Genomic DNA, 18,796 nt, shown 5'->3' on the forward strand with positions numbered 1-18,796 from the left:
GTGTTCGCACTTTACCTGCACTTTGGTATTTTTGCATTCCTCAAGCAGACACACAACACTATTGAATCAAGTTTCAATCACCATTCTAACTGGTATCATCCTACCTCCAACTTGCCATTTTTATCCCCCTATCAGCATTTTGGATCACCATTTCTAGACTTGCTCTTAGCAACTTACTAGAGCTGGTGCTAAGGCATCAACAGATATATGTGAGCCTCACACCATGGACCTGCGAGCTACATGTGGCTCCCGAGCTACAGGTTGGGAATTCCCTGGTGTAGGGAGTGGGAGCATTCATGCACCAAAGTCTCCCATACACATTAGATGACTGTTGGCTGCTGAATGATGGTTCAGCTAACTGTCTGGCCGGCACCTATTTTGGGCTTTCTCTCATACACAATAGCACTCACTTGGCTGGTGTTGTTTTCACCAAGTTTGGCGACATTAGTCTAGTGTGTCTAGGGGCCTAAGGAAGGAGGGAGAAATGAAGCTGTAGATCGGAAGGAAAGCAGATGAAAGAGAAAATAGTACAGAAAAGAAATTGTGTTAACATATAAGAGCCAGTGAAGAAAGCAGCACCATGGCACACAGAACTCATATTTGCAATGTATTACAGGGAAGGAGACAGTCTCAAGAAAAACCTAAAAATAGCAGTAGACTGCATATCAGGGAATCTGACAATAAATGATGGAATAAAACATGAAGATTGAAACTTTTAATTTAAAATTAACCATTAACTGTTATTTTCTTGTAAAGGGGTCTTTAACCTTTACGACGGGGCCAATTTAAATTTTTGCATTTTTGTTTTTTTTCTCCCCTTCTTCACACAGGCATTACTCTTATTTTCCTGTTCACATAGACATATGAAATATTGTTTTTTAAAGGATAAATTATACTTTTGAAATACACCATTCATTTTACCACATAGTATACTGGAAAATGGGTAAACAAATTCCAAGTGGAGAGAAATTGTGAAAAAAACTTAATTCTGATGTTATTTTTGGGGAATTGCTTTTACGGTGTACATTTTATGGTATAAATTACCTTGCAATATGTTTCTGCTCATCGGTATGATTATGGCGATACCAAACATGTCCAGTTTGTTTTATTATTTTACTGGTGAAAGAAAAAGTTTGGGGGCTGTGTTGACATTTTCTGAGACCTGTAACGTTTTTGTTTTACAGTCGATGGAGCTGCGTGATGGCTTATTTTTTGTAGGGCGAGACAATGTTTTTATTGATGCCATTTTGTGATAGAGGTTAGATTTTGATTGCTTTTTCCAGCATTTTTGGTGGAGTTGCAGAGACCATTAAAAGATAATTTTGGCATTCTTGATTTTTTTTCATTTGCAGCTTTTAAAGGGAACCTATCACCCCGTTTTTTTCGGTATGAGATAAAAATACTGTTAAATAGGGCCTGAGCTGTGCATTACAATAGTGTAGTTTGTGGACCCCGATTCCCCACCTATGCTGCCGAAATACGTTACCAAAGTAGTCGTTTTCGCCTGTCAATCAGGCTGGTCAGGTCGGATGGGCGTGGTTTCTTCCCCCAGATATTGCGTAGTTTTCCGTTGGTGGCGTAGTGGTGTGCGCATGTCCAAGGTCCCGAATCCTGCACAGGGGGGTGAAAATAGCAGCGATGTCCGTTATTCCATTAGTGGTCGGTGGGCGCGGCCATCTTCCTTTGGCCGCGCGTGCGCAGAAGCGGCGCTCTGCTGGCCGCGGCTTCAGGAAAATGGCCGCCGCGATATCCTTCTGCGCACGCGCGGCATCCCGCGGCCATTTTCCTGAAGCCGCGGCCAGCAGAGCAGGTTAAGCTACTCATTGAAGTGGGATTTTTTCCACTGCGATTATTGTTTTTTTTGAGTGGATATATCATGTATTATTAAGGTACCATTGCAGTTGCCATTTGAGGATAATACTCTTGAATATTACAGGGGATTTTTATGCATAATTTGCATTGTGCTGCAAACCTGTTTGAGTATATGGAGGTACCTATATAGGTCCGTATGATGGCATACTTATTTGTATAGTTGTCTATTTTTCACTCCTGCTTTTTTTCTATATTGTTTTCCCACCTGCACTGAGAGGGATATTGCAGGGGAGAGAGGGATAGCCTGCGGTGAGTGGGGGCGCCAAAAAATCGTTTCTTAGGGTGCCAACCCCCACAGTCAGGCATGTGTAAGCAGTAGGTATATCTAGGACCATAGTAGGTTTTTTGTATTTTTTGTGACTTACAATCTGGTATCGTTTTCTCCTTTTTTGGGGGTGGGGTCTGGGTTTTATTTTATATATAATAAAAGTAAAGTTTTAAGGGATTATATGTACGTATTTATGAGTTTGATTCCTATATATAGTTTTTTTTAGTCACACTTGCGAGTGCAATGCGAGAAACTGGCGCTAGTCTCTGGTTTCAATACCTGGCACTCAGACCAGAGCGGTCAGCTGCATAGAAATACAAAATCACATTTTTCCCCAAAAATGTATTTTAGTCCCAAATTTTTTCTTTTCACAAGGAGAAAATAGATGACAAAAATTGTTGTGCAATTTCTCCTGAGTATGCCGATACCCTATATATGGGGGAAAACGAATGTTTGGGCACATGGCAGAGCTCGGAAGGGAAGGAGCACCATTTGACTTTTCAAAATTTGCTGGAATCATTATCGGATCATGTTTGGAGAGCCCCTGATGTGAATTTATTTAGATGTGTGTTGAGCACCTTGAGCACCTTCACTGGTTGATCTGTGAAAATGATAATAAAAAGTCCATAGAAAATTGTTCTTTTAGACACAATTTTTTCTTTTTCACAATTATAGCAAAAGTAAATGGACTTCAAAATTTGTTTTGCAATTTATCCTGAGTACACCGATACCCCATATGTGGTTGACCATATGGAACTCAATTTGTTGTAAAAATACCCTATACACCTTTACCGTACATGTAAACAAGAAATACTTTTCAGGCACAGTGCAAAGCTCAGAATAAAAGGAACACCATATTATAGTGCAGATTTGACTGTTATGGTTTACGGTTGGTATGACCCACTGGTAGAGCCCCTGAGGTGCCAGAGCAGCGTAACTCCTCAGAAGTGACCCCATTTTATAAACTACACCTCTTGGTGAATTAATCTAGGGGTGCAGTGATCATATTGACACCACAGGTGTGTCACTGAATTTTATACCATTGGGCAGTGAAGACAAAATAGTTAGATTTTTACCACATGATCGCAATGTGGCATATAAATAGTTAAACAGCAGCATTCACAGTGGCATCTGAATGGTTAAACAGCAGTGTATGGAGCAGACTCAGCTTTTAAGCCTGCTCTACACACCTGTAACTGACTTCAGACGTTGTGGTATGCGTAAGTCAAGAAGGGGTTAAGATTCAATTAAAAGCTTGGATATTGTATGTACGGTTGAATCATGGGCCATTTGCTTTCTCAGGGAACACAAGCCTAACATTGGCAATGGTCTCATTGTCTCATTTATACATTGCACACAATAAACTTAGGTAACAATTATAAATTTAAACCTCTGATGCAAAACAAGAATCATTTTAGGTTGGTACAAAATGTATTCAAGGTCTGAATGAGCCATCAAGTGCCATTGCCGCAATCTTTACCGAGGTGTTATATGGCGGGGCTGTAACAAGGATAATATGACATTTTTTAAACCATGTTAGCATTTGATAGCGATGATTAGTGCCATTTAATAGTTTTGTCTTCTGGAGCAAATTATAATGTGCTACATTTTGCACCCGATGCCAATAATCCTATTATACTGGGCACACCATTGTGCCATTTTCCTGGTATTAGTCATGGACAATGAAAGAAAATATAAGCATTTGTACCATTGCATCAGGATTAGAGGAAACTGAAAACTCCATTAGATTTTGTTTGGCTAACTTCCAGTTACGAATTAGAAGCAGCCTCTGTAAAGATCGATATTTATAAAGCCTCATAATAAGACAATAAGGACAGGGTTACGGAGTACCAGTTGCCACCTGCAGATCTGACAATTTTGCTTCTTATATGCAGAGGGACAAAAGTTACAATATTGTATAATTGTAAAAACTGACGGGGAAATATTGCTTCCATATTATAGAAGTTTTTCGATTCACAGCCCACTCTATGACAATAATTGTGCCTTCCACTGTTTCAGCTGTTTTAAATAGAAATTAAAATGTGGTTTTGCTGCAAAACAATATTTGATAAATGCTTTGTGGCCTAATGGGACAGAGAAAGAAGGCATAGAAGTTTATGAATATTTTAGCAGTTGAGGATTTGTAGCTCTTAAATAATTACTGAGCCCTACTGTGTGGTACCTATGGTTTTATATTTGCAATGTACAGTAAGTACTATAGTCATTTTCTAGAAAAGAATACAGCATAAGGGTAGAATTATAGGTAGCTCATACATTTAGGTTATTGACTTTGCACATCTCACAGATAGAAATCCTAGAGAGAGCACATAAGAACAATCACTATACAATTCTGGTACCAAAACAGGGGAGTGAATTGAATTGTATAAGAAGAATTGCAAAGAAACACTAGGGAGAAACTGCATTGTACAGACTCCAGGCATGCATTCTTACAATCTCAGCACTCCTCCAAAGCAGATGATCTGTTAGAGCTTTTGTATTAATCTTACTGAACATCAAACACTTGGACATATTTTATGGATCTCGTAGGACACAACGTACTGAGCCTCTCGGGCAGGATATCATTTTAAGTAGATTGCAAACTGGCATAGCATGCAGATTGGCAAGAACAGAAATAGTCCATGAGCCAAGAACCAAATTTGACGATATCGGTACCAAGCGGAGTGACTAATTCTCTTTGGTATTTTTAGGTAGATGCATGTCTGTAGTTTATTTTTTGATATGATAGCCCTTACATATACGTAGCTTATTAACCCCTTCAGCCCTAGGCCTATTTGTACCCAAGTGCCTAAGCCAATCTGACCTGTGCCACTTCATGGGCTAATAACTTTGGAACGCTTTCACCTATCCAAGCCATTCTGAGATTGTTTTCTCGTGACATATTGTACTTCACGTCAGTGCTAAATGGGAGTCAATATATTTTACCTTTCTATATAAAAAAATGCTAAATATTCGGAAATTTTGGAAAAATCGGCAATTTTTTAACTTTGAAATTCTCTGCTTTTTACAAAAATACTGATACCCCCCATAATAGTTATTAATTTACACTCCCCACATGTTTACTTCATATTGGCATCATTTTGAAAATGAAACCTTATTGTTTTACGACGTAATAGGGCTTATAGTTTTATGCGCAATTTTTCACATTTACAGCAAAACCCACTTTTCAAAGGACCAAGTCACTTCTGAAGTCACTTTAAGGGGCTTACATAACAGAAACCACCCATAAATTACCCCATTTTGCAAACTACACCCCTCAAGCTGTTCAAAACTCATTTTTAAAAACTGTTAACCCTTTAGGTGTTCCACAGGAATTTTAGCATGAGCCAAGAACCAAATATGACGATATCGGTACCACCCGGAGTGACTAGATGTAGTATTTGTAACAAAATTTAATCCAAGTTATGTAAATACACACTGAACATGTCATGTGCATATATATATATATATATATATATATATATATATATATATATATATATATATATATATGTTACTCCATAATATCTTCAACATCGGACTCTGAATCTGACTGTTGTTCTACTGGCTCGTCTTCAGTACCCTTGTTCTGGCATGTCTGTAATCTGCACATGTCTGTGCACTTCAGGCCATTGCTGAGGCAAGTACACTGAGGAAGTTCACATGACCGCACACACTTGCAGGACAGTAGCTGTATAATAGCTTCTGGTGCTGGTGCCCCTTGCATCCACTTGACAACAAGCTTTCCGTCGTTATCTATCATCCAACCGCAGTCTGTTGGGTTTGCAACCCATGGCTGGCTCTGCAGACTTCTCCTCCAGATCGCAGCCTGGTAGTTTGCACGCAGTGCATGCATGAAAAGGCAGTCCTGGCAAGGAGGGAGTTGACTTGACTCTACCACTCCACGTCTGGCACAGAACAGCTGATAACGGAGCCTGTTTACCTCAGTTGTTTGGGTAGTTGGCAGGTACATGTGGCAGGTGATTTCCTGTAACTTCTCAAAAAGTTCGGTAGACACTTCCCATGAACGACCAACTTCCTGAAAGGCATCCTGGTATGTCTTGTTCATCTTCAACTGCTTGAGTGTCGTCATCTTCCCACGGCCAGCGAATGCACTGACGGTGTCACAGCCTGTAAATGCATGCATACCAATCAATGAATCACATACGCTGCCTCCCAATGTTCGGCTCAGAGTGGTGATATCCAGGAATCTTGTCCGGTTCTGTGTACCGCATTTCTGGAACAGGTGGGATGGGATTTTGTGGCACATGCCCAGACACAGGACCATGACATCAGTATCCTCCGAAGTGATGATGACCGACTTGTAACCAGATTCTGCTGCATGAAGAGCATGGAGAAGGAGGCGTGTGTCTGCTTCTTCTTGATTTGACTTAAGGTCAGCAGCCTCTTCCCACTGTTCTTTGGTGATCTTAAAGCAGAGCTGCTCACATGTGACATACAGCTCCTTCTCCTCAAGCTTCTCCCTGTGGTGTTTCGCCTTCCATTCTTCTACCAGAAACTTTATGAGACTTGCCTTGTTGGAGGAACTACTTAGAAGCTTTTTCCACTGCTGGATGTTGTGCCCATGTTGAATGTTCTTGAAATGGATCCCTGTGCCTTCATATCTGTTGACTCTTTCTGTATCTTTGATGGATGTCTCCTTGTAGACGTCAAAGACAATATCAATGCGCTTGCTCTTAGCACCCTCATGGATAGCGCGACTCATTGCTGTGCCTGCTAGCTGGCCAAATGTTGCATTGTTTCCCTTCAGTTTCTGAACCAGGCTCATCCCATCAATGATGGTTGCAGAGGGCTCGGGGATCACTTCTGCAGGACGAGCATTCCTCTCCAACTCCCTTGCGAGGGCAGCCTTGTTGGTCTTGCGGATAGACCCATCACCATTGGCAAGTGCCCATGGCAATGGACCCAGGGGATGAGTCAAGACATCACTCATTTGTAGCTTTCTGTTCTCAGCTACAAGTATCATCTGGCCAAATAGGTTTCTGTCAGCCTTCAAAATTACCTCCTTGCCAAGACCTTGTCTGCGTGTCTTCATTTGGATGTTAGAGAACGTTTTAAGTTTGTTCTTCGTCATCTTGTCATGAAACAATGTAGTTGGCTTATCGGTACCCAAACGCTCATCCTTGAATGTTTGATATGCATCCTCTCCTATACTGTATGCCCCTTGAAGGTCTTTGGCTACATCTGGTGGTGCTACAGTCGCTGTTGACAAACTGATAAGTTCACCATTATGCTCTTTGTTGAAGGGGTTCACCCAACCTGTCTCCAGCAGTTGAACGAAAGATTGGACATCGGCTTCATCTCTTCTAATCCTAGACACCTGTAGGTCTGAATGGCTGAAGTCAGTATATTGTTGGCCTACCAGGGCCCTCAGCTGCCTCAAGTACATACTGCGGTACTCTGATGTCAGGTAGAACCTGGAAACAGCTCCAACTTTGAGGCTGAAGCCTTTTGTGCCCCCTGGTGTCTGGGTGTCTTTGTTGATTGTCTCTTCAATGGTCTGGTCCACAGGAATTCGTCCAAAAGGATTCTTGCTACCGATCTGGACCGAAAAGCCACCTTGCATGAAGTATTCATGGACCTCTGGGTGTTCTATGGGCAGCCGAGACATTGTGGCATAGTAATAGGTTAGGTATCGGGCATAGTTGACCTTGTCATAGGCAAAACACCATGGTATCATCTGTCGGATTGCTCAGTGTGTGTGCGTGTGTTGGGGCACCTCAGGGTGTCTTCAAATGTGACATAGCCCCCTAGATTTCTTCCAGTAAAATTTGCACTCCAAAAGTCATTTGGCGCTCCTTCCCTTCCGAGGCCTGCCGTTCCCCAATACTGCAGTGTACGACAACATATCGGGTGTTGTTGTGTTCGGGAGAGATTGGTGAACAAATAGTGGGGTGCATTTTTTGCTGGTACACCTCTTAAAAATAAAAAAATGAGCCTAAAATGACACCTTCATGTAAAAAATGCACTTTTTCCATTTTCTCAACCAAGTGTTTCCAACTACTGTGAAACACTGGTTGGGTCAAAGTGGTCACTATACCCCCTAAAAGATTCCTTGGGGGTGTAGTTTCCAAAATAGGGTCACTTTTTGGGGTTTCCACTGTGGGGGTACCTCAGGCAGCCTTCAAATGTGACATGGCCCCCTAGATTTCTTCCAGTGAATCCGCCACCCAAAAACCACATAGCGCTCCTTCCGTGTTGAGCTGTGCTGTGTGCCCATACTTTAGTTTACGAGTACATGTGGGGTGTTTCTATAAACTGCAGAATTAGGGTAACCAAGTTTGGGTTTGCCGTTAACCCTTGCTAGGTTGCAGGTAAAATTGGATTACAATGTAATATCTGGAAAAAAAATGAAATTTTGAAATTTCGCCTTCATTCTGCTAAAATTCCTGTGGAACACCTAAAGGGTTAACAGTTTTTAAAAATGAGTTTTGAACAGCTTGAGGGGTGTAGTTTGCAAAATGGGGTAATTTATGGGTGGTTTCTGTTATGTAAGCCCCTTAAAGTGACTTCAGAAGTGACTTGGTCCTTTGAAAAGTGGGTTTTGCTGTAAATGTGAAAAATTGCGCATAAAACTATAAGCCCTATTACGTCGTAAAACAATAAGGTTTCATTTTCAAAATGATGCCAATATGAAGTAAACATGTGGGGAGTGTAAATTAATAACTATTATGGGGGGTATCAGTATTTTTGTAAAAAGCAGAGAATTTCAAAGTTAAAAAATTGCCGATTTTTCCAAAATTTCCGAATATTTAGCATTTTTTTATATAGAAAGGTAAAATATATTGACTCCCATTTAGCACTGACGTGAAGTACAATATGTCACGAGAAAACAATCTCAGAATGGCTTGGATAGGTGAAAGCGTTCCAAAGTTATTAGCCCATGAAGTGGCACAGGTCAGATTGGCTTAGGCACTTGGGTACAAATAGGCCTAGGGCTGAAGGGGTTAATAAGCTACGTATATGTAAGGGCTATCATATCAAAAAATAAACTACAGACATGCATCTACCTAAAAATACCAAAGAAAATTAGTCACTCCGGGTGGTACCGATATCTGGCCCGGCTCATGGACTAAAAGTGTCTCTAGATCTGACAGTCCCAGCTTATCCATGCTTTACATGGACGGCAATTTATTTTAATGGCACACATGTAATATTACATTTTCCCAGCAGCACCTGACCAAAATGGATGCCAAGGTCTACATACCCTTTACAGATCAGTGCTTTTATTTCAAAATAATTGCTTTCTACTGTGCAGCACTTCTATTACTTTTCTGTGACAGCTTGCACTCCTGCATGTCCTCTCCAGCCTTTGGAGAAAGCATAAACTGTAATATAAATAAATAATGTGTGCTTTCCTTAACAGTCGCTGCTTGTGCTACATGCCGGCAAAGGATAAGGACTGTAAAGGTACCTTCACACTAAATGACTTTGCAACGATAACGATAGCGATCCGTGACGTTGCAGCGTCCTGGATAGCGATATCATTGTGTTTGACACGCAGCAGCGATCAGGATCCTGCTGTGATATCGCTGGTCGTTGCTGAAAGTCCAGAACTTTATTTGGTCGTCAGATCGGCGTGTATCGTCGTGTTTGACAGCAAAAGCAACGATGCCAGCAATGTTTTACAATGGTAACCAGGGTAAATATCGGGTTACTAAGCGCAGGGCCGTGCTTAGTAACCCGATATTTACCCTGGTTACCATTGTAAAAGTAAAAAAAAAAAACCACTACATACTCACCCTCTGATGTCTGTCTCGTCCCCCCGGCGTCCGCGCTGCTGCTCAGAGCTTCCTGCACTGAATGTGTCAGTGCCGGCTGTAAAGCAAAGCACAGTGGTGATGTCACCACTGTGCTTTCCGGCTGGCGCTTATGCAGCGCCCCAGAGTCCTGGTCGTTGCAGTACTGATGCTCCGCCGCTAAGGGGGGCTATGGTACTTCCAATGGCACTGAAGGAGTTCACCTGACCAGGTATCACAGACACCAATACACTTCACAGTCTGGCCTCCAGGGGGAGCTAAGGGTGCTATGTATTAGGCCACTCCTCACAATCTGGTAAAACTGGGGGTTGGATAGGAAGTTAGTCAGAAGCTGACTGGGTTGGAACCAGGCAACATCCTGTGGCAGAGGGTGTTGCAGGGGAAGATTCAGGGGGGTCCCTGTCAGAGGTGGGATCCTGACAGACGCCTAGCGAAAAGAAAGAACGTTACGGGACCGCGCCTGCACTCCGTTGCGGCGGTACCCCAAGAAAGGACAAGAAGCGAGGTTTATTGTGATGAGTGAGAAACTAGATCAACGCAACAAGGAGAAACACCAGTAGGAGTCATGCTGTAAGTCGAGGCAACATCCTACTGAGGCGCGCAGCCGGTGGCCGGAACGCCGAGGAAGTATTGAGCTCCAGGCCTTACTTCAAACCTATGGCAGGACAGTCAGTTATAGGCGGGCTGTCTCACTCAAATCACCTAAGAAGACATAGGGGGCAACATTTGGAGAGGGGCGACTCTAGGGTCCCGGAAGACCTCCGAGCCTACCCGTCATACGGGTGCGTCCTAGCCATATCATCTGGGGGACGAAGCAGAACATCATAATCGAGTTGTGAGGGAACTTCAGAAACAGACACAACAGTTGTGGGGACTATCCCGTAAGCACAGCAGGGGAGGACCACAACACACAAGCGCTAGAAGGTAGGCACAGATTTCCACCTGCAAAGGGAACCCTGGAGGTGCCATCGGACCGGCCGGACTTACACAGCCCGGTTAACCGTATTCTGGATTGAGGATCCTGAAGCCTTCAGTAAAGAGGTAAATAGACTGCAACCTGGTGTCCTTGTTATTTACTGCGCCCTGCTCCGCACCATAACATCATCACCATCCACACCTTTCATTGGACGCCCCTCAGCAGGGTCACGGACCGGGTCTAGCCACCGTGACATCCCCAGAACAGAGACTCGGAGGCCCGGTACCGGATACCCCTCGGCCCTGTGGCAGTGGGGGCGCTCCACTTACACAGTGCAGGGAAGCACAGCGCCGGGGGACAGACACCGGAATGTAAGTATGTAGTGTTTGGGTTTTTTTACGTTTACGCTGGTAACCAGGGTAAACATCGGGTTACTAAGCGCGGCCCTGCGCTTAGTAACCCAATGTTTACCCTGGTTACCCAGGGACTTCAGCATCGTTGGTCACTGGAGAGCTGTCTGTGTGACAGCTCTCCAGCGACCACACAGCGACGCTGCAGCGATCGGCATCGTTGTCGATATCGCTGCAGCGTCGCTTAATGTGACGGTACCTTAAGATCAAGAATAAGCTTTTTAAGCAGTTCCCACTTCAGTGTGATTTCATGCATTTTCTATTTATTGAAACACCTCCAGTAATATGAGAATTTCAGACCCCTACCAATAACTTTAGGGCTTGTAAATGCATTACCTTTTTTTACCGCATTTTTTCGGCATTTTTTTGTTTTTACACTACCAGTAGGGTAATTTGAACCTTAAAATTTTTTAATTTTTTCAAATCTGTAGAATATTAATTCTTTCAGCATTTTTGCAGTGTTTTTCCTTAAAACCAAAGAAATGAGCCGGAGCATAAGATGATATATGCACAATGTGTAAGAGTACATACACACTGTGGCTACTTAGCAGTCTAAGGCTACGTTCACATTTGCGGTCAGCGCCGCAGCGTCGGGCGCCGCAGCGGCGCCGCATGCGTCATGCGCCCCTATACTTAACATGGGGGCGCATGGACATGCGTTGTGCTGCGTTTTGCGCCGCATGGCCGCAAGCGTTGGACGCAAGAAACGCATCAAGTTGCATTTTTTTTGCGTCCAACTTTCGGCCAAAAACGACGCATGCGGCGAAAAACGCAGCGTTTTAGCATGCGTTTTGCCGCATTTTTGTTTGCGTTGTGCGCTGCGGCGCCGACGCTGCGGCGCACAACGCAAATGTGAACGTAGCCTTAATCCAAGATAAAAACACAACGTGCAGTTTTTAAATGAAGGTCACTATAATTAAGGGAAAAATAAATCCAAACCTACAGGACCCGGTGTGAAAAAGTGATTACCCCCTAAACCTAATAACTGGTTGGGCCTCCCATAGCAGCAACAACTGCAATCAAGCATTTGTGATAACTGGAAATGAGTCTTTAGGGTTTAACAACACTCTGGAGGAAATTGGCAACCTGATATTTGCAGAATTGTTGTCATTCAGCTACATTGGAGGGTTTCCGAGCATGAACCGCCTTTTTAAGGTCTTTCCACAGCATCTCAATCGGTTTAAGGTCAGGTCTTTGACAAGGCCACTCCAATGTCTTAATTTTATTTTTCTTAAGCCATTCAGAGGTGGACTTGCTGGTGTGTTTTGGGTCATTGTCTGATGGGTAGATGATCTGAAACATTTAACTGCGACAAACTTGCAAAAGAATAGGAAATAAGGAAGGAGGCAAACACTTTACAGACAATAGGCTATATTAGCAGCACACGAATTATAGTATAGCAACATTTAACAGGTATTTTCCCTTTCAACATTTTTTATGATGACAGAATGTGCTTGTTAAAAATATTAATTTAGCTGTTAATGTTGCTCCCCTTCTCCTCTATTTTAGGTGTAGCACTGCGACGCTGAAGCTCGTCTCGTGATTGTATATCTGCTTAGTGGTGATGTCTTCGCATCCAAACAGTGAGCTCAGTGGCTTGTGTCTGCTACATCAGCAAGGGCCACTGAGCTCAGCAAATGCCTGTTTCTTCATGTGCACCTGTTGAACTGACGGTTACTGCTGCAGCTGGTAGACAATCGCCAAACAGCGGCAGAGATTATTATTTATTATACTATAGAAGGAAGTGATCATGAAAGAAAGGGTAGAATGGGCTTATATTTGTGGGTCATGTTACTGAAAGGCTTTTATAAGATTATACCCAAGGGGAGGCTTCGTTTTATATTTATACTCCAAGGGACATCAGTATACTGCAAAATGTGTATATGATTAGTTCCTGGGGGGGAAGGATTTTACCACAAAGAGTCAGCATGCTTATACATGCATAAATGTATCTGTAAATGCATGCCTATAAGTCTATAAGATGTGCTGCTGAGTATCACTATGTATGTTTGCATCACAGTGTGTGTAAGTAAAAATGTACATGTGTTTTAAAACATACTCAAATAGGACATAATTACTAAGTCTGTAATGCAAATTGGGATGTGGGTATTGAAGGAAACGGCACTTATGTGAGCAATGCATGTCAAATAGGCTATATTGGCATGGCGAATTATTGAACAGGTATTTTCATGCTCTGGGAGTAGCTTGTTTACAAAATATATTCTGTAGATTTCACTATATGGAAGAAAAAACAAATAAGGAAGAAATCCTAAATCAATTTTCAAAGATATAAAAAATGGCCTCCTGCCCAAGTATATCCTAAGAAAACTGAGTAAAAATACAATTGAGTGTAGGCACCAAAGGACAGTTTTGCACAGGGCATCATTCAGCCGGCCTTGAATATTGACAGCACACTGACCAATGTGGTAGTTCACATGAATGTTTTAGACATGAGCAATAACCTGCATGTAAAAAGTTGCAGCATGTACTACTTTGATCCATATTTTGCATCAGACTCACCCATTATAAGTCAATGGATACACATATATGGATCATATACCATCCGGGTTAATGTCTGTAAGAGTTTATAGTACTTATATCTAGTACCAAAAAGTTAATGATCCATCCATAAGAGAGGTCCAGAGTATCGGATTGGTGGGGGACTGAAACTAAAGACTGGTCTGACCAGTAATGTAGATAATATGCTGATCAGACATGATATCTACTTTCTTCTGCTGTCTACTGTTTCTAATACAGTATGGATGAAATCGAGTATTATTTCCAACAGTCATTCGATCTTCTTTTAGCAAATACATTATCATAGAATATGTTTGAATAGGTATTTTAAATCTAATGTCATTTCATATGTGGATAACTATCCAGCACTCGCCATGTCTCCCTATAATCCCTAGAATAGACCTAAACGGTCTTCACCAAGAGGATTCCTGTATCAGCAAGTAAATGCATTTTTGTATAATGGAAACAATTAAAATGTTTAATATAATTTCTACATTATTGACACAGCTTTAAAAATGTCTGCTTGCTGTCACTCAATATGAACTTTTATTATTTACCTCTTGTGCGCAGTCAGACGATTTTTGACTGAGATCGGACCGCAATGCGCGGACTGTCCGGCGGCTCTCCCAACCTGAGCGTGACAGCTTCATATTTTTCTATGCATATATTTCTATTACAGTCATCTGACTGCGCCCTTAGAGTATTACGACCTAGCCTAGTCATGTGATGGATGCAAAACCATATATAATTCAGCTTAATGTCTTTGTTTCTACTAAAAAAGGACATAATCTAGTAGGTCTATCATATCTGCTTCAAAAGGATTGATATCCACAAATACCATTTATTGCCTATCCACAGGATAGATGGTAAATGTATGATAGCTTAGGGGCCAGCTGTAGGGACCACCACAATTTTAGTAACTTGTTGCTCTTGTGCCCCATGTGAATGGAGTGGGAAGTTGTGCATGTGTGACCACTGTTCCATTTGAAGTCTATGGAAGGGGTTGTGCCATCAGTCCAATGGACCCATATAAGTTAGTAAACTGGTGGTTACTCATAAGAACTACCACACCATTCACACAAGGGAGCTCTGTTCTTTAATTGATGGGGAATACATCAGTCAGACTTCAGTGATTATAAGTCTACACATAATTGTGGATAGTCAATTAATGTTATTTGTGGGATGATCCCTTTACTGAAGGCTTAATGAAATACAGATTACCGTTATCCCCAGTTCTATGATTACTTACCTTATTTTTCTGTTGTTCACTACAGGTGGTGATCATCCACACCATTCTTTCCTCCGGAAGAATTTTACTTTAAGTCCGAGGTAATGAAGTCTATCTTGGATGGCCTGGCGGACACTACATTTAGAACAATTACCACTGACCTTCTCTATATGGGAGCAAATGAAGTTCAGTATGAAGATTCCAAGAGCGATATTTCAAAACTGGGTTATTTCCCACAAAAAATGGCTTTATCCTCCTTTCAAGAGAAAATAATTGATGGGCAAAGTACTCAACATCTGGATGCATTCAATGGAACTGATATTTTCAACAATACTATAACTTCTTTTAAAGACCGTGAAGACAATGTACAGTGTGGGAAGAACTTCATGGACATGGAATGCTTTATGATTCTTACCCCCAGTCAGCAGTTAGTTATTGCTGCCCTTTCCATCACCTTGGGTACATTCACTGTCCTGGAGAACATCCTTGTGCTCTGTGTCATCTTGCACTCGCGTAGTTTGAGATGCAGACCCTCTTATCATTTTATTGGCAGTTTGGCAGTGGCCGATCTTCTAGGCAGTGTCATTTTTGTCTACAGTTTTGTTGATTTTCATGTTTTTCATCGGATAGACAGTCCTAATGTTTTTCTTTTCAAACTAGGGGGCGTCACTGCTTCATTTACAGCCTCAGTTGGCAGTCTGTTCCTTACTGCAATAGACAGGTACATCTCAATACACAGGCCTTTGTCTTATAAAAGAATAGTCACTAGGACAAAAGCTGTCATTGCATTCTGTATGATGTGGACCATAGCTATAGTCATAGCTGTTCTTCCTCTGTTAGGATGGAATTGCAAAAAGCTCAAATCTGTATGCTCTGATATTTTCCCCCTTATCGATGAAACATACCTAATGTTTTGGATCGGAGTAACCAGTGTTCTCTTGTTGTTTATAGTGTATGCGTATATGTATATATTATGGAAAGCACACAACCATGCTGTGAGAATGCTGCAACGTGGCACTCAAAAAAGTATCATAGTTCACACATCAGAAGATGGCAAGGTGCACATTACTAGACCGGACCAGACCCGCATGGATATTAGGTTAGCCAAGACGCTGGTACTAATACTAGTTGTGTTAATAATTTGTTGGGGTCCTCTTCTTGCTATTATGGTTTATGATGTTTTTGGTAAAATGAACAAGACAGTAAAGACAGTGTTTGCCTTCTGCAGCATGCTTTGCTTGCTTAATTCAACTGTGAATCCCATCATCTATGCCCTTCGAAGCAAAGACTTGAGAAATGCATTTTGTAGCATGTTCCCTTCATGTGAAGGGACTGCGCAGCCTCTTGATAACAGCATGGAGTCAGACTGTCAGAATAGACATGCAAATAACAGTAATGTCCACAGAGCGGCTGAAAGCTGCATTAAAAGCACCGTTAAGATTGCCAAAGTGACCATGTCTGTGTCCACAGATACAACTGCAGAAGCAGTATAAGACAGTCATAATGTCAAAAATCAAACTAGGAAAAAGCTTGCCCCCTTCAACACTGCTAAAAGGCAGAGAAATATATCCGGTAGTATATCTTCTATCCATAAAAAACTGAAATAATGGGATATACATTAACATCAATGCTATTTACAATTAATTCTCTAACTCCCCTTAGTTTAGAACAAAAGAGCACTAATTTTATTATACAAAACTATTTTTTAATTATATAGTTTCATTTATTTTGAAAACGAAGTGAACTGAACAATTCAGATATAGATTTACATTTTTTAAAGCATTGTTTTGTAGTCTTTGGCTATCTGTGTTGTCCTTTTGGACCTTTTACTTATGTATTGTACTTGTCAAAAGGAAAAGAAAACAATACTGGAAGACTTTTCTTAATACCTCGCATCACTTGTACAAAAATATACCCTGAAATGAAAGGAGTTAGAGGTAATCTTCTCGTTTGATCATCATAAGAAAAAAAAATAGATATAATGTACTCTACTTGCACAATACATGGTAACCTTAGTATGCATTTGGGCTTTTTATGGAATATAGAATGCTGTTTGACATTGAGGATCAGTATAAAGTTAATTAGAGGGGGATTCAGACTATAACGGATATACAGTTAAATAACTTTCCATTGACAGCTAAAAATCTAGACTTGTCTTAGAACAGTCTATATGGCAGGAAACCAATGGCTCCTGCAGGCAAGGACAATGAAGGCCAATGAGTTTGTGCAAACAAACACACTGTACAATGGTATTGTGAATATTAATGTACTTTTCTTAAAAATAGGTTAGTAAAGGTATTATGCTGTACTGATATCCATCATGTGCTACTGGTACAGGATATCTCATGTAATCTATTAAAAACTACAACCTTGTAGTAGGTTTGTTCTGATGTCACAACTAATTGTATTTTCTGTGTATAAGTCAATGTAACGTGCATGTCTCTTTGTAAATAATGAAATAGGTCATCGTATTAACAAATGACCACTACTATGACTACGTATAACTTATAGCTCTTGTTGCACTATTTGCACATGAATTCAGTTTCTAAGATTGAGTTCTTACGAGGCTTCAATAGGACTAAGAATTAGGGTATGTTCACACAGGACTTTTTTGCTGCGTATTTTTGCTGCTTTTTTTATGCTAATTTAGGTGCGTTTTTTTGGTGCGTATTTGGTGCGTTTTTTGGGTACGTCCACACAGGACTTTTTTGCTGCGTATTTTTGCTGCGTATTTTTGCTGCGTATTTTATGCCAATTTTCAGCTGCTTATAGATGCAAGGAAGATACAGACATACACATGCAGAACACATGAACATGTACATAACAGCACATGAGCATCGCAAAGTGTACCATTGCAAACAATCGGATAGATAGATACATCACAAATTAAAAAAAATATTACCTCCATGATTAGTTGGGAAACATTAATGCTCATCCTCCTATACCAAGACATGGCTAACACCCTCACAATAGATCACAATCAGGACACCACACAATGGCTCTTCACACCTCACAATGGCTCACAATGGCTCTTCACACCTCACTACCAGGAACTCCCTCACAATAGATCACAATCAGGACACCTCACAATGGCTCTTCACACCTCACAATGGCTCACAATGGCTCTTCACACCTCACTACCAGAAACTCCCTCACAGTAGATCACAATCAGGACACCTCACAATGGCTCTTCACACCTCACAATGGCTCTTCACACCTCACTACCAGAAACTCCCTCACAGCAGATCACAATCAGGACACCTCACAATGGCTCTACACACCTCACAATGGCTCTTCACACCTCACTACCAGAAACTCCCTCACAGCAGATCACAATCAGGACACCTCACAATGGCTCTACACACCTCACAATGGCTCTTCACACCTCACTACCAGAAACTCCCTCACAGCAGATCACAATCAGGACACCTCACAATGGCTCTTCACACCTCAAAATGGCTCTTCACACCTCACTACCAGAAACTCCCTCACAGCAGATCACAATCAGGACACCTCACAATGGCTCTACACACCTCACAATGGCTCTTCACACCTCACTACCAGGAACTCCCTCACAATAGATCACAATCAGGACACCTCACAATGGCTCTTCACACCTCACAATGGCTCACAATGGCTCTTCACACCTCACTAACCACACCCCTAAGCTCTTGGCTGTGAGATCACTTCCTGCTGGCCATGATTTTTCTGCACAAAAAACGCAGCAAATAATGCTACATGCGTTTTTGCAGCGTTTTTGTAGCGTTTTTCCCATCACCCATTCAAGTCAATGGGTGAAAAAACGCT

General features: G+C 41.6%; 1 protein-coding gene across 2 annotated transcripts in view; it reads left to right on the forward strand.

The window, feature by feature from the left end:
* The window catches only part of CNR1 (cannabinoid receptor 1), a 211,517-nt gene extending 193,270 nt beyond the window's left edge, over positions 1-18,247 (forward strand). For both annotated transcript variants that reach the window (XM_077289746.1, XM_077289745.1), the window contains exon 2: positions 15,036-18,247. In XM_077289746.1, the coding sequence (XP_077145861.1) occupies positions 15,094-16,482 (1,389 nt within the window). In that variant the 5' untranslated portion in view covers positions 15,036-15,093 and the 3' untranslated portion in view covers positions 16,483-18,247. The remainder of the gene's footprint in view (positions 1-15,035) is intronic.
* The last annotated feature ends 549 nt before the right edge of the window (positions 18,248-18,796 follow it).

The sequence above is a fragment of the Ranitomeya variabilis genome, chromosome 2 (assembly GCF_051348905.1).
Source record: "Ranitomeya variabilis isolate aRanVar5 chromosome 2, aRanVar5.hap1, whole genome shotgun sequence".
In the NCBI taxonomy this organism is placed as follows: Eukaryota; Metazoa; Chordata; class Amphibia; order Anura; family Dendrobatidae; genus Ranitomeya; species Ranitomeya variabilis.